This window comes from Patella vulgata, chromosome 6 (genome assembly GCF_932274485.2).
Source record: "Patella vulgata chromosome 6, xgPatVulg1.2, whole genome shotgun sequence".
Taxonomy (NCBI): Eukaryota; Metazoa; Mollusca; class Gastropoda; family Patellidae; genus Patella; species Patella vulgata.
The window spans coordinates 48,529,661-48,554,730 of NC_065884.2; the positions used below are offsets into that span (position 1 = coordinate 48,529,661).

At 31.5% G+C, this 25,070-nt stretch overlaps 1 protein-coding gene across 3 annotated transcripts; it reads right to left on the minus strand.

Annotated features, from left to right (window-relative positions):
• On the minus strand, positions 1 to 24,381 carry LOC126825121 (protein kinase C and casein kinase substrate in neurons protein 1). Of its 3 annotated transcripts, none has more exons than XM_050554612.1 (11): positions 24,295 to 24,381; positions 18,656 to 18,893; positions 17,490 to 17,689; positions 16,923 to 17,060; positions 16,410 to 16,535; positions 14,951 to 15,051; positions 14,548 to 14,668; positions 13,563 to 13,780; positions 10,731 to 10,871; positions 5,766 to 5,923; positions 1 to 3,562 (listed from the first exon to the last, which is right to left on the minus strand). In XM_050554612.1, the coding sequence occupies exons 2-11, from the start codon at positions 18,861 to 18,863 to the stop codon at positions 3,453 to 3,455; spliced, it is 1,521 nt and encodes a 506-aa protein (XP_050410569.1). In that variant the 5' UTR covers positions 18,864 to 18,893; positions 24,295 to 24,381; the 3' UTR covers positions 1 to 3,452. The 3 variants fall into 3 exon arrangements, with proteins under 3 accessions (XP_050410569.1, XP_050410568.1, XP_050410570.1); XM_050554611.2 differs by lacking the exon at positions 24,295 to 24,381 and adding an exon at positions 22,336 to 22,355; XM_050554613.2 differs by lacking the exons at positions 10,731 to 10,871; positions 24,295 to 24,381 and adding an exon at positions 22,336 to 22,354.
• Positions 24,382 to 25,070: the final 689 nt, after the last annotated feature.

A 25,070-nucleotide genomic window follows, 5' to 3' on the forward strand; every position in this document is an offset into this window, starting at 1 on the left:
TTTATTTGTAGATTTTATTTATTTGCCATGTTAGACCAATGCATGGTGTAATATAAACATTATATATATCTAAACCTTTCATCTATATAAATATAATTCTAGATATACAGCTTTCTATCTAATATAGGTAATAATAAGTAATAAATATCGGTTATAATATATCATTAATGTGTAGATGCTGTTATTTTAAACTATCTAGACCTTTGTTATAAAAGCTATGTATTCTAAAGAATGAAACACATCAACTGTTCTCCATCAATTCTAAAAACATATTAAAATAATATATCACTTTTTACAATAGACAGGTTCTGGTTTAAGCTATGCTTGGTATCAATGATTATTGTTATATTTTAGCCCACCATAAGGAATTCACAATAATCTCCTCCAAACATAAAATATCCAGAAATTTTAGCAGGCTACTCTAAGTATCGCATATATTTTCTAAGTATTTCTAAAAAGAAAATTGTTTTTCAAAAAATTTAGATTTTTCGTATATATAAAAGTTTTCTGTTATTTCTTTTATTGAGTTTGTAAAGAAACCAATATCCATCTCACTGAAAACATTAAATTTAGATTTGTTTGATAATAATAATTAATAATATCTCCTAAAATCCACATTTTGATGTAGGGCACATTTTACATATTCCATAAAGAAACCCTGGTCACAAGATAAGTGAAAATTTATATATACATCAAATAGTCCCTCACCTTGTTCTATTCATATACTGATGTTGATATGCTAAAGTCAATACATGCATTATTATACAAAGCTACTAGTTTAAGCTAGGGATCTAAATTGCACTCAAATATTCACACATTATATTACAAAAGATCTTTGTAATTATAACAAATAGTTCGACTCAAAATTACACATAACTCCCTCAAAATAAGTAACAATGTACATGTAATAACAAACAGTAAAATGAAATTATAAAAGTCAAATAAGTAAACATAACAATAAAACTTTTACTTTTCTGAATGATTGAAGTTACATTGCTTCAGATGCTAGGTTACTTGAAATTTAGACGCAGTATGCTCAGAATTCATGAAACGAGAAAACATATAAATCAATTTTGACTTTTTTTTCTTTGCACAGAATGAAATAAATTAGCACATTATAAGTCAAACTAAGATAAGAAGTGTCATTTTGCGTTTTGGAAGACATAAGTGATGTTCAATAAACAGTAACTTAAATAGTACAAATTAGATGGCAAACATTGTAATTACAATTCCTCCTTCTGAAAAATATGTGAAATAGACTAAACAAAACAAATGATTATTAATTATATATGATCTACAGGTTAATAATAGTAAAAATGTAGATAATATATATCTATTTTTCAATAGATAATTACACATATGTACATATTTACAAAGACAGAAAATTCTACCATGGACCTTATCATAAGGTCCATGATTCTACTAACTGGATTCTTTGTTTACACAAAATTTCGAAGAAGAGGTAGATGTACACCTTAAAAATTTCGCTTTTTTTTTTATTATAAAGACTTAATAACAGTATCTATAATGCGATTCAATAAAGTATAAACTTAATTTATACAACTAACTTTTCATGTCATGTCTTGCTTATGAGCTTGTTGTTTCAAACTTTATATTAATCTTTAATAAAGCTCTCTAGATAGTCTTGCCATTTTTCAAAGAAAGCTAGTTAAAAAATTTAATTTTAACTGTTGATAAACTGTTCTTATTTTTAGCATCATGCTGTAAAAGATACCCCAGGGACTACGTTAGCCATCACTATTACTAGAATTATTAAAGAAAACGATCAAATCAGAACCAAAAAACTTTAGTAGTCATCTTCCAGACAAGACATCAAAAATCAGAACTAGGTCAAGGCTTGGATTCACAGACAACACTGTTAAAGAGATTCATTCTATTTAAGAAAATAAGATTTTGTAAAAAAAAAACTATGTAGTAATTGGTTTGTGTAGATGGAATTCACAATGTGTAAAGTATTTCAAAAATATATATTATACATACATGTACACATAGACAAACTGATTAATATCAAATGTCAATTTCATTTTATTTCTGATGTCCTACATGCTCAGAACACATGACCTTGATGACCAATCATTTCACCTGGATTAGAGTAAAGGGCAGCATTATGTGGTGTATAATTGGCCGATACAAATTTAAATGTAAAATCTGAAAAAAAATGTAATGTAACAAAAATGTAATCTAATTTTATTTAGCATGAGATATACATGTAGATTAAATGATCTGTAATAATCAATGCTATGTTCAATTTAATCTATAAAAAAACTGCTCTTTAATATTTTGTCCCTAAAGATTAAATTAATGACAAAGAAATCAAATTTGAAACAAATCAACACAAATTAAATTCAAAATAAATGATCTTTATCCTTAAAATACTCTCAAAGTATTTTTTCCACAAGTAAGAATTATTGAAGACATGAAAAGGTGATGTTTTTAATGTTTTTAATTTTAAGTTCACCAATATGGGTGTGCCAAAAACATAAGGGAACCTAACTGCTATCAGCCAATCATAATTATCAAGAGGCATAATTTAGAGTCAGTATAATAGAATCATATGACAACATCACAGGACACTGAAGCCTGAAACAACTTTATTTACAATTTTCTATTTCATTTATGAAAGAATTTGTTGTTCCTTGTCCAGGTACCAACCACTAGCAACAATCACAAGGAGATTGTAATATTTTCATTTTTCAAGAACTTTATGTTATGTTCTCTAATGTACTGTATATAAGAAGAAAGACAAAACGTGATTATAAGAAAAGAATCTAACTACTAAATATATTATATAGATGGAATGCTTGTGGTATGATTGAGCTATACAACTGTACCAATACTATTTCTCTTTAATATTTAATATAATGCTACATTCAACATCACATTGTGAATTGGAAATTATCACTCCAATTAGAAGTGGGTCAGCTTCGGTTTCATTGCATACAAACACAGATATTTTCCCAAACACAATTATTTTTTATTGCAAATTTTATCTTAAAAATACTCAATAAGGCTATCAATTTTGTAATTTTGAATTTGAATTCAGAATAGAGCGTTATACAGTTATGAACAATAACAATCATTACAGTAGGAATAAATTATCTAGTACTGACTGATCAAGAGTTCATTAGTAATACTGAATAGATGAACATAACCATAATGTGAAGTTCAAAATCTAATGTGTTACTTATCTTATCTTTAGTTTTTATTTACCTAATGTTACAGCTTGTAAACAACAAAAATAAACTATGAGTATAATCACCATAAATTTGTTATAAATGCTTTTTATGTATTTTGGCTATTTTAATTTTTACAGTAAAGAATTTATTTTGTTCTAGCTTCATAGTACTTATTATGTACTTTATTCATATAGGTGCTGGATCCTTTTAAAGGTAATGCAGTAAGTTTTATGGCTATAACCACTGACAATGGAATCACTTGCGCTGAACATAATTTGCAGGAAAGAAACCTTCTTGTCCATTATTTAATCTTCCTTTACACCATCCCATTTCATCTTTAGCCTCAATTTGCAAGAATACTTCACCTAAAAATAGAAAAATACCTCATAATATATCAACATGATTTTCTGTTTAACATTGTTGAAGATATTTATGTATGGATGCAGAAACCACAATTTTAAATTTCATATACATGTATTTAATTCCAAGACTAAAATCAGGGTTCCATATAGAGTGCAATGCATCCTGCAAATATGGCTTTTATCGGTACTATTGTAAGTAGGTACATCAGATAAACCCATTGTAAGGTCCAGAAAACGGCATACTTCAAACAAGGCCTAGTTATGGATGTAAGCTTTTCTTAGTAAAAGCAATTGTTTGTATTTATAAGGAGACTCACAGAGTATTGAATCAAGTTAAAGGCTAAAATTTCTTGAATAATTGAGTTATTATGGATATAATTCCAGAAAAATTGATAAAATTCAAACTAGTGTAATATATCTCAAGGCTAAATAATCACCAGAAACCAATAACATTCTTCCTTTGAATGAGTTAAATAACTTACACAAATGTCAGAACGATCAGAAATGAAGCCCCTATCAAACTATCATAGGGGATACTCGATTGAATGTTCCGGAAGTCAATTCTCTCAATCCCCAAAATAGTGACAATTGAGTGAAAAGGGGGATTTGGCACAACAATGCATGCGTCACGATTCTACTCACACAGAGCTGACATAACTGTGACAGGAATGAATTCTGCACCACTTAATTGTAATTCTGTCAATTTGGAATAATCCGGACAGACAATCAGACATCCCCATAATTTTTTATCAAAGGGGAATAACTTTAGAGAGAGAGAAATGGGGTTTAACGTCCACTCGACACAAACTAGGTCATTTCGGGACTAACATATGGTTTAATTTTATTTCCATAATTCGCTTGCGCGTAGGGGTCTTTAGCAGTGGGAGGAAACCGGAGAATAACTTTAGAAGTTATTATCAAAAATTGTTGAAAATCAAGAACAGACAACCAATAGAATCTTTTGACAGAGTCTATTAAGTAGAACTCTGGAGATGGTTATGATAAAACTTTAAAAAACAATAGGGTTCTTCATTACAATGCGATGGACAGCTTACATCAATTTCAAAAAGATTTATGAACCATTGTCGTCTAGTGTACCAACAGGAAATGTGAATAGCCAACAGGTTTATATAGACTGACTTCGATGATGTAATATATGACCAAATTACAATGTAGTTGTAGTTGTATAAAAATGAATGGACAGAAATTTAGATGTCTTAATCATTGGATCAAAATCTATTCAGAAAAGCCTATTGTTTCCAGGAAACCTTTGTGTCTCTACAAAAATCTTCAAGATATGTTAAGTGTTACCATATTTATATTAGACAACTAAGGTTTCAGTGGAGTACAATATACTGCTATCAACAGATTTAAAATTTCAGTAGTCCGAAAAGGTGCAGTATCACAGCAGACATTCAAAACAACATCAGATTCAGAGTACCAGAATACACCAACTGTCAAGATAAGTTACAAAAAGAAACTTTCACAGATAAGCCTGTATTTTTAAGAATTCAAAGTATAAAGTAAAGAACTTTGATCATTGATATACTGCATGCTGACAAGTGAAATACTTCAAGGGAGATAACACTACCGCTACTGGATGCCAACCGCAACAATGCATATTTATAATTTAAAGATCTATAATACTGTTCAGGATGAAGTATATAACCAGCTTTATAACTGACAGAGATCCATAAAGAATCAGTAAGTCTAATATGTGATTGAAACATTTACTTATGCCCTAAGCGTTCACACATACTTTAAGCCATGTCAGCCTATTTTGACCTGTCAGTTAGTGGTTAAATTTAAGAATATATGGGTACATTGTTCCAGGATGGTAACTTACTCTGCATGTCCAAAATAATGGAACAAAACCAAATTAAAGGTGCCTGGATTACCCGATTGCTATCTGTTTAGGAGTATGTATGTACTCTGATGTTTGACAATGCTTTCTGAACAGATTTACTTAACATTGATGAATACTTAGATAGCTACCCTCCGGCATGCACTACTACCAAAAATAGCAACATCCCGTAGGTATATGATCATGTGGAATTAACTCTACAATCTCTCACCCACAATGTCACAATATGATGACTTGGTGTGATACCCACCAGTTTATCTATTGCAGTCCCAACAGAATTGCATGATCATGCAGAAAAATCACTATTATTTGTTATCAATACCCTGAATTCCCATTACTTACCAACTTTAAAACTTAATTCATCATCTTCTGTAGCATCATAAGCATACATAGCTTCTACAGTCCAACCAGATGATGGGGGTTCTTCATCTGCTGAATTATCATCAAAGTCGTCACCAAAGGGATTCTTTTCACTTGGAGGTTGAACACTCCTCTCACCACTGCGAAAATAAAATAATTTCTAAATAGTTTATATATATATATTTACAATGACTAACATATACACAGCAAACATACAGCTGAATACAACATGCTAGATAAATATAATGAATAGTTGAAAGAAAATAATGAATATTTCAATAAGACAATCAATCATGGAAATAAGCTAACTGTAATGTCTTCATCTCGATTAATTTAATATTAGCTATACCATCTATCATCATGTAGGAATATTACTATACATGTATAGAATGTAATTGGAATTGTTTAAAAGCATGTGTCTACTCTACATTTCACTTTAATTTAAAACATTCAACATTTTCTTCCAACAAACAATAACCTTTATATAAAGAGAGAAATTACAGTAATTATAATTAACTTTTTAAGTAATGCTTAAATCACATAACATTAAAAACTTTTTGAACAATAACGTTGAATGCTCCAAAACTATATATTAGGAATGTGTTCAAAAAGTATAAAACAAAAGAATAATTTAGTGTAATAATAGTAAAATAAATCAATCCAAATCCCGAATAAAAATGTTTTAAACAGGAGTATATAAAGATAAGAATAAAATATTATACATGTACTCTAGCTTAAAAATGTACAAATACAGCAGAGTACAGAATTAATAAAAAGGTTATTTTCAGACAGATGTAAGATGCATGTCTCGCTGTGGCAAATAAATAACAACCAGTATATATATCAAATTGCCAATAAGAGTTATTATAATGATTTAAATTGAGTAGTTAGATGTAATCATGCAATCTATTAGTTAATCAGTGTCATTATTTCAATCCTATATAAATATCTAATTGTATTTTTAGTAAAATGGAAGAACAGGCATTTCCATTTAACAACAGCCCAGGTGGGCTTAATTTAAACATTCAGTGTATAAATTCTATAAGTTCTAAAAATTTCTGCAGGAATTGGGGAATATGTTTAAATATACCCCTAATATACATGTATGTACAAACATATTATTGTAGATAAGCCATCATTATGACTGCATTCATAACACTCTACACTAGATTATTCTATGTGAGTTCTGCCCATGTCATTCTCTCTAGATGGCACTAAGATGTGAACTAAGCTAAAGGCTCAAAATAATATGTGTGGGTGTGGCAGTGTGATAAGTAATTTGTAACAATGACAATCCAGGAGGAGTTTGATTTTTTTGAGCAATGCCATAATCTGTGACATGTACCCAAAAAGTAGGTAAAAATTATGATATCTGACATTAAACTAGATGAAACATATCATAATCATTATGCATTTTTACTGTAGAATGACTATTTTTAAATAACAAAGGGCATTGAATATCATTTTATATTTATCATAATCATGATATTTATTTCACAGTGTTCCAGCAAACTCCACCTAATACAGATGATATGCAAACACAAATGTAATAAAACATTATTTCCTTCAAATTACACAATCTTGTTTGTTCAAGATAACTTTCCTATACCATTGCCTTGCTAAATAACACAGAAACACTATTAAATATAAGATGTTGAATTGAAAAGATGTAGCGGGTAAGTGCAAGTATTCTCCTGAATTCCAGTAGAAATTTGGATTCAAACAAACAGCCATGTTACCACTTGATTTGCTTTTTGTCTGCTACACAATGCAGTGAAAATATGACACCAGTATATTAGTGTTAACACTTATCAAATACCAGACATTAACTACAGGGTTAAAGTTGAATTCAATTCAATCAAAAAAAATATTTCCTGTGTCTCTTCCTTAAACAGGCATCATGCAAGTGCTAAATCTGCCTATTGCAGGTCTTTCTTTAGGCCTTAAATATTATATAAATTATTAATTTGACATTAAAGGAGCTACATCGCTAAAATTTGGGACCTAGAAATTGACACAAATGGGTCGCAACGCATATAATAACGTAATATGAATGTATATAAACTGATTTACCTTCAATTGTTTTCGTTTTTACTCTAATTTCAAATCAGTTATGTTCGGGGGGAATATGTCTGGTTATTCCAGTCTACAATAATAGTATTTATTGCGCATGCTCTCCAGATAAGAATATAGGGTCACCATTTGACATGACTTGTGGAATATGTCTAGACTCGTTCTGCGAGTCCCTTGTTACAAATGGTGCTGAAATGCATTCTGGTTCACGATTTGTGTACCACTGGTAAATTGTCTTAAATATTGGATATCAGAAGCTCATCTTTTCCCGGTAAGATCACAATGTCAAATTGACAAATTATTTTTGTTTTCAATTTGAAGACTTTGGATGATATTGAGTTAAAGACTAAGCTACTTTAATTAACTGTCCAGAACCATAATCAACTCTTGATGCCATTCGATTGCTCTGATATTGAGTAGATTTAGATACATTTTGCAATGACAATCAAGGCTGTAGTGTTATTGAAATGAAGATAACTCGGTTCAGAGTGAAGTAATTTGACCAAAATTTTCGGCCTATTTCCTTTTCATTATTTATTTTTTAACTATTATAGCGAAAACATTCAGTTCTGTATCTAATCTTGCATAATGCCCCTTTGTAGGCCTCTTTAAGGTCATTTTATACATTTAGGTTTCTAATTTCTATAAATAGACAATTTAAATGTTGTGTACAATGTCATATGATATTGGCAAGACATGTTTGTGAGTCATTGAACAGAACACGATTATGAATACTGGTATAAACAGAATAGACTGCATGAATTAACACATGTCAATCTGATTCACAAGGTTTTATAACAGTCTTCTAATAACTCTGTAAAAGATGACGGGTTTCAACATATTACTGATTTTACATAACCATTTACACTAAATAGGAAATATTCTTTATCTTGATATACTTTAAACACCTTTATGCTTAAAAAACCAGCCGCTGCCAGGCAGATACACCTACATTTTGCAAAAGATGGATAGAGAACAAGCTAAACAAAAAGGTTTTTTTCATAGGATCAAGGGCCATAATTCAGGAAGTTACGATCCGATATGAGCGAATATCGACGGGAACCAAGATCTTTGGGTTATAAAGATATATTTCAAGTTTCATCAAAATTGGATCAAAATTGTGACTTCTAGAGGGTCCACAACCTGGATGTGCCTTATATTTACACTGTTTGCGTAAGAGGGGCGGCCATTTGTCCGGTGGTTTGGTCCCATTTTCGCGAAATCCGAACTCGGCCATTATTAGGGTGTAACGGTGATATATTTAAACATATTTTTCCATCAGATAAAAATTGTGACCTAGGAACCACAAGCTAAAAACACCATTTTTCGTACAATCAAGGGCCATAATTCAGGAAGTTATGATCCAATATGCATGAATATCAAGAGGAACCAAGATCTTTGGGTTATAAACATGTATTTCAAGTTTCATCAAAATCGGATCAAAATTGTGGCCTCTAGAGGGTCCACAACCTAGACATACCATATATTCACATTATTTGCGTATGAGGGGCGGCCATTTTGTCCAGCAGTTTTGGTCCGATTTTCACAAAATTCAAATTCAAGTGTCATTACGGTGATATTTTCGATCTTTTTTTTTAAATCGGATAATAATTGTGACCTCTAGGGGGAACACAAGCTAAAAACGTGATTTTTTGTTCAATCAGGGGCCATAATTCAGGAAGTTACAATCCAATATGCACAAATATCGAAAGGAACCAAGATCTTTTGGTTATAAACATGCATTTCAAAATTCATCAAAATCAGATAAAAATTGTGACCTGAAGAGTGTTCACAAGCTAAAAATGTGATTTTTCGTATCAGGGGTCATAATCCATGAAGTTATTGTCCGATTTATGCCAACATCGAAAGGAACTGAGTGAGATCTTTGGGAGATAGACCTATATTTTAAGCGTGACCTTTAGAGTGTCCACAAACAAATTGTGACCGGACGGACAGGGACGACGACAATATACATCCACATGAAAATATAGGCGTATAAAAATGATCTAGGATTTAATTTGTAGAAGAAAAATGTTAATATTGGGGGTTCATTAAGACACATCGATGTCATCCCTATCAGTGATTGTAGCGACCGAGCGAATATTCACTGCTGATCAGTGTGAACACATTAATGTATGTAGTAAAACTAGTCTATAAACTGCAACCAGTACTCATATTACTGATTACAGAAAATATCTCTTTCAGTCAAAAATTTATAAGTTAACAAAGCTATAAATTCACTACCATAAAATCAATATTCATAAATATTATCGCAGAAACTGTATATATCAAAATGGGTTAGTAACAACAGAAATAGGTCTCTTAATTCATATAAATAACAGGCATTCCACAAGCCAAAGGGGATGGGAAAATAAAATCTGAATTCATGCATTACCTTTATGAAAATGGTTCAATATGAAAATATATCACTCAATGTCTATAAAAGTTTAAACACACTTTATTATTAAAGTTAATGACCTGAAATGCATTTTTTTGTTATTCAAATGAAAACTGAAGTGTGGCATGTTTACGGTTACTAAAATAGCTCAGTTGGCCAACAGGTTTGGTGTTATTCTCCAGAAAAAAAACCAAACCGATATTGAATTTTCTTTGGAATTCAGCCATATAAATAAATAGTTCATTGGATCAATGCCTTGCACCTGATGTAACAATTCACGCACATATTTAAACAGCAAGTTTGAAAGTAGAATAAAATAAAAAAGATGACTGATTATTGAGTCTGTCTAAATTTTTATATAGTGTGTGTATTGTTTATATAGACAAAAGACAGATAAATATTATAACAATTCAGGATAAAAAAAAGGCAAAAAAAGCATCAACATAAAATCATGATGCATGTAATAGATAAAATACTTTGTAAGGTTAGGTTCCGGAGCTTTTGAAACTCGACTTATTTTAGGAGGAGCTACAATAGCTTTTTTATTGTCATCTTCTTCTTCCTCCTCCTCCTCATCATCACCAAATGGATTTAAAGATTCATCATATTCAGATCCTCTACAATATTTTGGAAACAATCATTCATATGCTTCCAAGCAAAACTTCTCATAACACATCCGTTAATGTCCTACTGTTCTGCTCTGACTGGGAATTTTGTGTACTAGGCAGCCACTAAACTCTTTTGTCATCAAAAAACGAGTTATTAAGTGTAAAATAATATAATTAAGCATAAATTGAAATATTTCAATTCCATATCAAGAAAAATACTAAAAATAGGTTGCCAGGCAACAAAACATACGTCCACAGTAGCTAAGTCATCCGGGCAGTCAACAAGGGTTGTCACATATTTTTTCTTTTGTCCGATTACGAGTAATAACCCATTAAGTAATTATCAGAAATCATTAGAATTTGTTTCGATTGTTTGTCTTGTGACCTTAAACAATTTATATTAACTTTAGTCTCTAAAGTGTCAACAAGATTTTTCAAAGTGATCAAGAGCCATAACTTCGGCAGTAATTATCGGAAATTGTTGAAAATGAATAGGATTCTTCATCTAATGACCTTAAACACTGTGTATAAATTTAAAGTCAATCGGATATTAACTTTTCCCTGAAGAGCGTCCACAAGATATTTCAAACTGATCAAGGGTCATCACATGACCTTAAACACTGTGTATAAATTTAAAGTCAATCAGATATTAACTTTAAGTCTCTAGAGCTTCGAAAAGATTTTTCAAAGTGATCAAGGGCCATAACTCTGGCAGTAATTATCGTAATCGCTAAAAATCAATAGGATTCTTTGTCTCATGACTTAATGTCAACATTTAGCCTCCAGAGCGTCCACAAATGGACGAATGGATGGACAGACGGATGGGGACGACGACAATATAAAACAATATTTCAATGTGGGAGTATAAAAAAGGCAACCTAATAATAGCTAAGAGAAATAATTTTCTATTTAGATATATTTCAAAAATGCTAAATAGAAACATATTAATTACGCAATAATGAAACAAATGCACTTTTCTTAATTCTGCTCAAAGGATGTAATTGTACATAGAAATAAGATATAGTTTGATGTCATTACATATAAGTTGGCATGCCTTTGCAAATAACTCGTAGACAATATAAACTGCATTGCTCATTCCGTAGTTTTGAAAAGATTTACTCCCTCCTGCCAAACTCCCTTCAACTTTGATGAGGGATCCACTCTTAACACAAAATTTCCAGATTCGCCGCATAGTGACTGTATGAAACATTCTTTTATGTATGTTAAAATCCACACAGAAAATATTAAAGATGCATTATATAAGATTTAGATATAGAGCTGGCCGATTTTGCTATAATAGTTCAAAAATAGATCATGCAAAATGAATATATTGAAAATTTGATTCAAATTACTTTATTCTGAGCTAAGTTATCATTATTTGGAGTTTTGACAAGATGTGTGCATTGACTGTTTATTATTGTAACAAAAGTACTTCAACGGTACTTGTTTGCCTCGCTTCTCCATTTTTAAATTAAAACATTAAATGGCCAACTTAAAATTGGAACCGTCCGATGGCCCAGAGAATTGATTATGGGCTTGTCATATTAATAAATGCTTAAATTCTTTGAAGCCAAAATAAAGACCTGCAATAGTCAGTTAGCTAATTACATAATGCATCTTTAATATAATCAATCCTAACTATATCATAAAATAAATATTAGTCATGACATCGATGACAAAATCTACTTTATACTTTTAATTTTTCAACTGGTGATTTTATTACAAACAAAAGGTTGCCAGGCAACGAAACACACACAGCAGCTATGAACTCTGAGCAGTCGAAAAAGACTGTTGCATTGTGAATCTTTAGTTAAAAAAAATGAAAAGAAATTGTAGTGAAAATGAATGACATTCAATGCAATGTCACTGCAATAATGTTCAATTTCCACATGTAACTTTTACGAGTCAACAGAAGCTGTGTGTTATACAGAGAACAATAGGTCCTTCCTTCAACAACAACAATCATCTAATCTCTCACACTGGGTTCACTTCAACTTATGATAAACAAAGTGCTAACTTTAACTTTTTAAAGTAAAATGATCTGTTTTTATGTTTTATTTTTTTTATTTTGTCTTCCTGTTTATATTTCCAAAGTATTTAATACTATCAAACGTAATCAGGAAGTAAACTAAGTGAAATAATAGGCATTCATTTATATATATAAATCTCTCTTAAATTAAATTTGAAAAAAAAGATACTTAAAACAATTCAATAATAATCTGAAATATGAGCAATTCTCGTAGCATTTTTATAGAAAGAAAGAGAAAAATGGGGTTTTTAACGTCCACTCGACACAAACTAGGTCATATCGGGACTAACATATGGTTCAATTTTATTGATTCCCATAATTCGTTTGCGCGTAGGGGTCTTTAGAAGTTGGAGGAAACCGGAGGACCCAGAGAAAACCCACGAGGTTGGACAGACGACCCTACTCCTTGTCACATACAACCAGGGAATCGAAACCCCACCAGTTTACTCAATGACAGACTTTATGATAAAGCGCACACATGCTAACCATTCAGTCATCCCCCCCCCCCCCCCACCAGCATTTTTATAACCAGCTCAACAAATATCAAGGTGGTCAAATCAGACATTTGATTAAGTTGATCAATCTAAGACATGTTCTACTCCATGTAACGAGAATTAAAGGTGTAAAGATTTCTATGAACAATTAAATTGTTATTTAAGAATTGTACTTACTGGTTTGTGTAGGTGTTGGATGAGGCAGCACCATAATCTGTATCATTGCTGGATTGTTGTTGATGAGCTGGATGGGAATCTTGTCCATTTCTACCACCACTTGTACTATCATAACTACTGTCACGCTGATGTTTAATACTTGTAATTGTTATCCCATCTCCTGTTGATATCTGAGATTTGGCTCGTTTTGATATAGATTGTAGATCTGGAGAATATTCCTGGCAAAAATAATAGTCATAGCTATAACTATAAAATAAACCAAGCCTTGATGGAACTTCAGAATTTGTGCCTGACAAAATTTCAGGTACAAATAAGTTTGTACCTGACATGGCACAGATTGTGCCTGACAAACATATCGCAATGAGGTAGGCAATATCTAATTTTTTCGTTAAGTTTAACATCCAGTCCTTTCAATGCATTCACAATATTTATCTGGCCAGATTGTGACTTGAATCGTGATCCATCAGATTTGAGAACCGTTTATCCACGCCGAGAAGTCACGCATGTATTTATTTTCCGCATTTTAAATGAAATGACAGGACCCCTTGTTCTCCAAATGATAACCATACATGTACCTACTTTGCGAAATCTTATCGTACCCATTTGTACACAGTTGCTGTTTTCAAAGTGCGACTTTTAGAAGAATGTCATTTAGTGAGATGACCTTGACCCTCCCCCCCCCCACTTCATGGTGTCACCTTTTAAAGAATTATCAGTTGCAATTGCTATCAAATTATTTGTAATTGGGAGCCCTACATGTATCCTACATGTTTTTTGACGAAAGATGTTATATTTGGCAAAATTGTGATAAAGTTGGGCTGCAATAATTACGTTTCATATTAATACAAACGTCGGGTGATTTATGTAGGATTTACCGTCGGCTAGAAACTGGATTCTCTCATGTGAAATGTTTAAGTATCGAATAATCTGACAAAATTTTGTCACACTGGTTACGGACAAATTGACAGGCACTATGTATACTTACTTCAAATGCTGGCCATGACATAGACATATCAGCACCATGGTTACTGGACCACCATTTTAAATCTTTATCTGCATCAGTTCTACCTATAGATGACTGTAGATCTGTATAGATTTTACTGAATCTGGAATTTAAAAAACCCAACCTTGATTAAAACTACAATTACTCTAAATGGCATATAAACAGCTGTGTGCCAGTTAATTTATGAAAATATTGTGACTCAAAATATTCTAAATGTTCAATTATTTAGGAACTAGACTGTGCAGTGTGCCAGTATTTCAGCAGTTTTTGACAAAATATTTCAAATACTTAATACTAAGAGAAATAAATCGAGAAAATGCTTGTTGTTTACATTGGCCTTAAACCTAGATTTAGTCTAATCACAACAATAGAACATTACATTTACCTTGGATCTACACTTAAATCTAAACAGCGTTGCATTTCAAATAAAGTTTTCTTGAAAAATTCTATTCTTTTTCTTTCGAAGTCTTGTGCTTTTTCGAAAATCTGTAATTTACACAAAATATCCCATTTAACATTAAATTACATATCAAATACATTTAACTTTCTTGGAATATAATTTCTCACAAACACTCCTTGGGGTTATGGAATCTTTAAGAAAAAGCTGTCCATGCCCGCTGAATAATGCTCCATAAAGAGGATTAAACTGACAGTCAAGATAATTCTTGAAACATAAAGAAATTTTTTTATGAGAAACAAAATCTTTTATGAAAATTATTTAATGGATTTGCATAAACCTTTGCACAACAGAATGGTAGATTATACAAATTAAACAATTTGATTTTTAGAAGAGAAAATTATTCACAGATTATTTTGAAATCTTAGGGCCCTTCAAATGAATCCAAGATCACAGCTTAGGATTAATCTGAAAAGTGATCATTACCGGTATATATTTTATTCTGGATATTAATAATTTCTTAATATGCATATTTATTGCACACCCTTTATTGCTCAAAACATTAATTATAGCTAAAAAAATGTAAACATACGTTGATTGTAACTAAGAAAAAAAAAACCAACATTTTTTCTACGTTTTATATAAATAAAACTGTGGTCTCAAGTGGTGGATACACTAGCCGAATGATTCGGACGAATCAGTCGGCGTTGAAATTCGCCTAGTGTATTCTCTGTCATTCGACCGAATAATTCGCCTGTATCAAACATGTTTGATATATTCGCTTAGTGTGCCCGCTTCGCCAAAGCATTCATCCAATTGTAGAATTCATTAGCCAACCATCACTCATCATCAAATCATATCGAGAAGTCACATGGTTTTTTGAAGACATGGTCGTCGCCGTGTTTAATCATGTGACATGAAAGGTGATTCAATTGTCTGGTGAATCGGGTGAAGGATTCGTCTAGTGTGACCACCTGTTTGGCACCCATTGATTCGGTCAAATGATTCGGCTAATGTGTCCACTGCTTAAACTGATGATCACATGATGCTCGAAGTTCAATAAATGTATTATAACAGTGGTGCCCAGGGGAATAATATGTCATGTACAGGTATCTTATATCAGAATACTAGTCATTATTTACCCTGCCACAAAAACACAAAGTTTAAGCTATGGCTATCGTAAGTTACCAATTTATATGGACACTATACCTTTTGATCGATTTATTTCGTTTTTAATAGCAAGTGCAGGAGAACTGCACCATACACAACAAGAAAACAGAAAATGATTGAAAAGTAAAAAAAATACTAATTCAGATAAATCTCCTCCTAGAATTCTTTCTGAACAATTGCAAAATAATCTTTAAAGTCAATTCACACAGAGAGACAATTAAATACTTTTTTGTTATGTTGTTGTTAAACATATGACAGATAAATTACTAAAATATACCTCTGTAGAATCCTCTATATATTTAGCATTATAACCATTTAAATCATTCAATGCAGCTTGATATTTTTCTCGGTTTGCTTCGACTTCAGTCTGTAGTTTTCTTAATTTTTCCTGAAGTTTCTTTAGCTATAGAAAAATGATGCCAAAAAAAAAAAAAAATTGATAATACTTCATTACTGAAAAAATATGTGAAAATTCTAATGAAAAGGAGAGAGATGTGCTTTCTCTAATACCAACAGGATGTGCTTGATAATAAAGACAACGGTCAAAGCGTCGAACAGAAGGATTAGAATTTAAAACATTTTGAGAACAATGTAACTATTGACATGTGTGCTTCATACTGAATATTCTATCAAGTTTGGTTCATTTAAGTTAACTCGAGATATACAAAAACTACAATATATTCTAAACTAATGATCAATGGTCCAGAACATGGGTTGGGCTTGATGAAACAAAATGTATTTCAGAATGACCCGAAGGATAATTTTGATCAATTTGATTGATAAATATTACCTGGTCTGGTGATACTGTAGAATCTCCCCGAGCATTATTTTCTTGATTGGCAGTACTTTTCTCTGTTCTACAGGCTGTGTGATAATCTTTACGGGCAGCTATAACTTTGGCTAATCTTTTTCCCCATGGTTTCTGTGCCTAATTAGTTTAGGAAAAGACAGCTGGATTTTAAAACGGATCTCAATATACATGAAGTAAGTAGACCTACACTAGAAGACATTTAATTTATACTTTTATAGATTGTGTTCTAACAGACAATACAAACAAAGTTGCCCGTCTGATATATTTCTGAGTGTTACAATTACTACCTTCAGATTTAAAAATCAATTCAGGTCTGTTTCTTTTATCCAGGTCTTAAAACTGCTTTTAATCAAAAATTGATAGGTAGTTTTTTCAGAAGGAAATTGCCTGACAAATATGGCCAAAATGAGAGCTCTGCATGTCAATCAAAAAGATTGAATGATAAAATTACTTTGCTTTTTGTTTTGTTTTAGAAGAAGGTTTGGAAAATGTCTGTAGCAATAGGCAGATTAAATATCGTCCAAGCATTAAAATGACAAAACTTACTTTTCTAAAACCGTCTTCAAATTCTTTTGTTTCTTTAAAATGCATCATAGATTTGTGATAGTTTTCTTTTTGCCAATGTTTAATTGACTGATACACATCCGACATTAAACGTTCTGATATTTCATTATGAAGGTCACTAACACTGTCTGCTTCCGATAAAACACTTCTCCATGCTCCCTGAGTTGTTCCATATTCTGGACCTGTTAATATTATTGTTCATAAACATCAAGTAATCTTTAAACATACATTATGCAAGAGCTAAATCTGTCTATTGCAGTTCTTTCTTTAGACCTGAAATGTTATCTAAATTATTAATTAGACATTAATTAATCTATTCAGACCATAATCAACTCTCAACGTCAACGCTAGCCTGCGATCTTTAGTAGATTATGAGCCAATTCACTGCATAACTTTCCTTCACGATTTAACGATTAAATGGATAATCAAGACTATGCTGTTTATCATACTGACTTTAGTAATGATGATCGAGGCTAGGTGAAAATTTCAACCGCTTAGTTCTTGGTTCATGGTGGATCAATTTGAATGAAATTTTCAGCAAATTTCCTGTACATTATCTAGTTTTTAACTATAGTGAGAACTGCCAACTCGTTATCGAATCTCCCATAATGTATCTTTAACTGCATTATTTACAAATAATTTATAGAGTGCTTGCATGGGGAAAACTATTATGAGAATAAGATCAGAATTCATGAGAGCTTTACAAGAGCATCTTGTTACTGAATTGAGATTGATTTTGTAAAAAAAAAAAAAAAGACCTTTTCACAATCTAAAAATTGCCTTGATTGAGAGTTTTTGGCTTGTCAAATCATCTTATTCAAGCCCAGATATATGATGCCAGCCACTACCGGTTTACTTTTAAGAAATATCCCAATCAATAAAAATAATTATGTAACATTCATGTCTGAAATATCTAATCCACAGCATACAATATCTGGTTAGTTGAATCAGATTTTAAGGTAATGCTTGACAACAATTTTTTTATCTTATGTTTCTACGTCAACAAAGATAACCAGGGACTTTGATAAATTAAAATGGATGTAAGTGCACCTAAAATTTAATATAGTACAATATGGAATAAAAGAAGTTTAATTTCTTGGTGAAAATTAATTTCCTCTGTGAACTTGAATATATACGGATCTATTTACCTTTGTCAAGAAAATCATTCCACTTTTTGGACCACTGAGATAATCGATTAGCGTAAGATTTTTCTATTTCACTTCTGGATTCTACTAAGGATTTTAACTGATCACAAAGTTTAAAACCATTGTCACATCGTTTTACTGTTCGCATATATTTGCCTATTTCCCAGAAACTGTCACTGGTCGGTTGACCAAGATCTTCGTTGATAGACATTGTGGATATCAGGCGACACAGCTACTGTACCTAAAATAAACAATATTTGTATTGTCAAATGTGCAATAGGAAAATATTGCTATGACAGTAGCATTTCACTCTACAATTTCTAACTGTTGAAAGTTCTTTCATGTGTTTGCAAAAGTGTACATTGGTAAATCTTGGACATCACATCCCCAAAACTAGCCACACTTTCCGAGCTTTTTCCTACTAGTAAAGGTTAATAAAATCTCAAAGGCTTTTCTTAGCCACACCTGGGAATCTAGTTTCCTTAACAACAATAGCAAATTGACATATTTGACATGTCTCATGTTCTAGGCATGATTGGACGATCTTCTGTGGAATTGTCTTTAATTTGATCTTTTCTTAGTTCGAATACAATTGTATTTTTGGTAAATATATATATATAGAGAGAGAGAGAGAAATGGGGTTTAACGTCCACTCGACACAAACTAGGTCATTTCGGGACTAACACATGGTTTAATTTTATTTCAATCATTCGCGTAGTGGTCTTTAGCAGTGGGAGGAACCCGGACGACCCGGAGAAAACCCACGAGGTTGGACAGGCGACCCTACTCCTTGTCACGTACAACCGGGGAATCGAAACCCCGCCAGTTGACTCAATGACAGACCGTATGATACAGCGTGCGCGTGCTAACCATTCGGCTATCCAACCCCCCACTGGTAAATATAGTAAATATGCTAGATTTAACAGAATATATAGACCTAATAATAGCTGAATAAACAGTCCACCCAAAATATTCAAATCGTGTCACATTAACATTTCAAATTCATGATGTAGAAGCTACAATGTAGTATATTATCATCAATGTGTTTATCCTATGATTCAAACCTCATTAGTCAAGTATGTTACATCTGGGACAAACATTAGGCTAAATGTCATCTTCACCACATCAAGATAGTCAATGCTTTTATACCAGTACATCTAGACTGGGTAAAAATATATATGGTACACTATTAAACAGGATTCAATAAGTTAATAGTTCAGAACAAAAAATAGTTTTTGAGAATTGTTCCACAGGTGGCCACGACTGACTTAATTTATACACTCCAATTACATATGTATGACCTCTTATCCCCAAAATACACAGATTTTGTGTACACCTAAAACTCACACAAGAATCTAAAATCACTATTGAGACTATTCATTCAAAACTGAATTTTATACATTTATAAAACAGGTTCAAGAATAGAGTTACAGGCCAGAACATTTTTCTAACTTTCTTCTATAGAATGAAGTGGGTTATAAGTAATATGACTGATCATGATGATAATCTATTGATAATATTCTCGCTAAAACCTGTAAAACGTTGGTCCTAACTTGATTTTTATTGATTGAGACACTGATTTTATTTTCAATATTCTATGGTATTAGACAGGATAAAGGAACGATGCTGAAGCTAAATCAATACCTTATAACCTTCTTTCAATTAGTTGTCATATTTTCGAGCACCATGTTCAAGACTGAACTTGAGCCAGGTCAGATCATACGTTCATACTAAAGCATTTCGGGCAACATCTAATTTTTCATGACTTAATTCAAAATTGAATTAATTTGAGAATACGTCCAACTATCAATATTGTTAATTTACATGCTGACATGCAACATCTGAATCTTTGAATGCAATCAGTACACATAATGTCTAAATTCTAAATATGAGGCTGCAAATAGTAAGATACTCATGATAAAACAGCCATAATCTAATAGTACTGTGAACCACATATTTTGAGATTTTCTGTAATAATTTGGTTAGTAAGTTGATCAATCAGGTCTAACTACTTCATGTCAGATCAGAATTTATGCTTCTTAATTAGGCTATCCAAGTATTCCCTGTTGACTTTGAAAATCTAGACAGGTTTGTGATAACTGTGTTGGAAATAAGCTTATTTGCCTGTGTATACATCATGTAGCTGACAGTTTGTAAGATCAAACAGAACATATATCCAGTCAAAGTCATAAGTAAACAAACATGTAGATGTAGTTCATTTTAACTAATAAATCTAACATTAAAAATTAATTAAACTATTAAAAATACATTCTTTATTTACTACAGTGGTTCTCTACCTTTTTTTGCCAACAACACACCTTGGAACACATGACAAAATAGTGGCACACCTGGCTAAACATATATGAAAAATATTAAATTTTTACAAAATAAAAACAAGGCAAATCATAGACGGCACAACCGTAGACACAGACTAGTCATAGACACACAGAATAATGCAAACTAAATAAAGCAAAACACAGATATGAACTTATTTTTTTGCAGTCAAATAGCTGGTTTCTTTAGTGAGAAATTTTCTTAGTGTGCCATTCAAAATTTCGTGGCACACTTAGGAAGAGAATCACTGATTTACTATAATGATGAAAACATTAAAACTCTTAAATAACAGATATATGCCACAGGAAAATAAAATTTGACTATAAATCTCTTATGTAAATTTGAACAGGGAATTGAAGTTTCATGTACAAAAACTATAATATTTCAAAATCAAATTGGGTCAGTTCTTTGTAAATATAAGAACTGATAAAAATAGTTGAGGATTTATAAGTAAACTCTTCACTTTAATGGAAAACAATAGTATATCATATTTCTATTCAAAAGATAACAATATACTTATTCATAAATCATTCAAATACCTTATATTATTTTACTATATACTAACATGGTTACATTAACAACAACACCACCACCATTGCGTCTACACAAGTTTTAGCACATTACGATACAAATGAGGGTCAGTGATACAAAATGAACAAGTATAGTGAGGGGAGAGGGGGTTCTAGGGCATGTCAATAACAAACATTTACATAGCACACTGTTGTCGAGTGTATATACTGATACATGTACAAGAAAGCATCTGAAACGGTTCTAATGTGAATGCTTTAACCACAATTGGCCTCTCTTAGTTTTACATAATGCAATTAATACTTAAATCTAGTAGTTTTCTTTCAATTTGTGCTGTTGTGAATCACCTTAAATCAAGCACAGGTTGGAAGTTATAGGGGAGGAATAGAACCAAGAGAAGAATAGAGCCAAGAGAAGAGTAGTAACAAGTAGCAACTTTGTTTCTAGATCAATTGTAATATGAATATTTAACCTTTTTAAAAAAAAACTGAATAATCCATTTACTTCTAATGTATAAATATGTATTTTTGTCCAGAAAAGAATAAATGAAACTAAAAGACAACATAATTCTGTGACAAACTTACCTTACAACTATTTAACTTATTCAATGTAAATAATATTTGACTGATTTAAAAACCAACCAGTTTATAACAAGTCAGTAATGGTCTAGTAATTTCAATAATTTAAATATTTTACAGACTAATAAACATAAAACTGATCAGATAAAACTTGTCTTATCAATCAACCATCAAATCAGGTGTCTTCAATGACAAAGAATGAATGACCTAAGGTATCAAATTAAAAGGTCAACTCAATTTTACCTGTGTCCATTTACACAGATCATAAACAAGTCGTTTTCATTTATGTTATATTCACAACTTTGTTTGCAACTGGTGTCGATTTTACAGAAATCCTAGTCACATGACTAAATCATCTGAATATTAATGCCATTAACAAGATTTTACTACTGTCTGAGCCAGCTGATTAATTAACTAGAGATTTAGATTTATTCTAAAACTGAGCAATAAACAATTCCAAAGGCACAGCCACTAAACTGAGTGTTAGCTCCAGTTGCTTTTAAAATATATTGCACAATAATATATTTCCATAATTAAAAATTTCCTTCTCAACACTGGTTCCGTAATGATATCAAAGCAACGAAAGGCACATCCACAATGTGAACGATAACAAAAGCCATGTGCACTTAAAACAACTACCTGCTGTTACAGGAATGTTTGGGTGACTATACATGTACATTAATAAAGAAGAGATTATAAATACCGGGTACATTACAAGTTTAAATAAAAACTTTCGGATTTCCAACCCAAATTACAAGGTCACAGTGCTCTCTTTTGTACAGTTGGGCCTTTCAAGAAATCTAATCACTAACAATCTTGTTGCTTAAATCTGGTTGGGACAATTTCAAAAGTTGGGACTAAATGCAACACTGCTCACTACAAATATACTGTATACACATATTTTGGACCGACAAGTTTAGCGTCATTGAATTTATCTGATATCAAAATTTAATCAACTACTTCATCGACACATCATATATTTTTTTCTTTTTTCTCATGAATGAAAATGAAAAGCTTTATGAATTTTTAGGTGTATTTGATGCATAAACTTGGGCATTCCTGACAGTAAGTTGTTGTTTTAATGCTTTATTGCCTTCACTGATAGCAAATCTCTTGTTTTAGAAGATGCTACATTCCAGCGTGACACATGAACGATCGTTGCTGTACAGAAAAGGCAGAAGAAACTCACAGAAAATGCATTGATAAAATATTAGGGTTATTATTAAGATTGCTGAATGGCCATTGTCGGCAGAAACAGTAGAAATCCAAAATATCAGAAAGTCTGAAAATCAAGAACTGTGCATGTCAAACGAAATTTACGGGTAAATAGCGAAAATGAAATGAAACCGTGACATTCGGTCAAATATCCATAGATCTTGAAACCTCATCTCTCAACCCTCAGTATCAACGTTTTAGCCACATTCTCATAGCTAAAATATCCACTGCGTAAAATTATCGTTTAGATGATCCACAATCAATGAAGAAGTTTTAATCTGATACTGATAGGCTAATTTAGGTCTCTGAGGTTATGTCTGGCCATGTTTTATTTCGAAGAGCATCAGTAATAAAGTTGAATTCCAAATGCGGAAACAATTTTTCACGCTTATTACCAAAAATTGAATAGGCCAGGCTTCGCCTGCGGTGACCTCATTGATCATGGTTTGCTTACATCCACTTCCAAGGAATTTATGAAGAAAACTTTGAATACTACGATGGTCACAGAATTGTTTATTGCTTAGTTTTGGAGTACCGGTAAACCATTATTTATGATTTATAAAGCAAATGGTTCAAGCAGAACATGAGTACAGAGTAGGCATTTAACTCCGCAGAGTAACTGTCAAAAGTTGCAGGTTCTGTCAATTTTCATCCTCCTCACATGACATACACAAAGTGAAACAAATACAGACAACTCTGACAATATCAGATTACTAGTATCCCAAATTTCTGTCACAGGCAAAACTGCAAACATTTTAAATATCGTATACATGTATAAAATCAAATTAACGATGCCCTCTTCCAGCTAAAATTAGTCAACCGTGTCACACCCCATATGTCAAAGATAGGCCATTTTACGCTGAACTTAAAAAACACTCACATGTTTGACGATTAATTAATATTGTCTGTGCGTTAAAAAGTTAATTTCATAAATATATAAGTATATCACATATTAGTTGTATGAAATAATTCATGGAAACATCTCACCTTGTATCTAAAGTTCGCAGCCTATCTTCCTCTGATTCCAATATGGCGGATGGGTGTGTCTTACAGGTGCCCGTTTCGTAAACTAAACATCTGATTGGCTGCTGAAAGTCAACAATGACAGTTCATCAAAAAACTTTATTAACAATGTATAAGAATGTGGCGGACAGGATAGGTAAAACAGGTCAAATAATATACGCAAATATTCACTTGCAAAAATTTCATGAATGTCAAATTAAATCAATACATACGAGTAGATCTAGTATTTATAAGAAGAAACCTATTGTTACATAATATATTAGTATAGTGATTTGAATAAATAAATGTGTGAAAATAATTATAATTTTAATACAAATAAATATATAATTTTAAAAATAATATATGAATATTAGAAAAAAAATGTATATTAAAAAAAAAAAATTTATTTAAAAAAATAAATGTATATTTTAAAAATTAAATGTATATTTTAAAAATTAAATGTATATCTTAACAATATTTATTTTTAGAAATAAATATATAATTTAAAAAAAAAAACAAAAAACAAAAAACAACTGCATGTATAATTTTAAAAATATATTCTAATAAATATATATTTTAAAAAAAAAAATCATAATTGTGTGGTAAAATAATCTGGGTGTAATCACTTTTGAAGTAGCCAAGTCTCTAACTCGAAGTATCATTCGAAGTCTTCGATATTGAAAACACGAATTATTTGTCAATTTAAATCAACATTGATGTTGTGATCTTACCAGGAAACGATGGGCCTGCTATCCAATATT

Excerpts from the sequence above, each read along its gene's own strand:
- LOC126825121 (XM_050554612.1), bottom strand. The coding sequence starts at position 18,863 with ATGTCTATCAACGAAGATCTTGGTCAACCGACCAGTGACAGTTTCTGG. Across the intron at positions 16,536-16,922 it reads CTACAGTATCACCAGACCAG|CTAAAGAAACTTCAGGAAAA; the intron begins GTAATATTTATC and ends ATTTTTCTATAG. Across the intron at positions 14,669-14,950 it reads GATTTAAGTGTAGATCCAAG|ATTCAGTAAAATCTATACAG; the intron begins GTAAATGTAATG and ends TTTAAATTCCAG.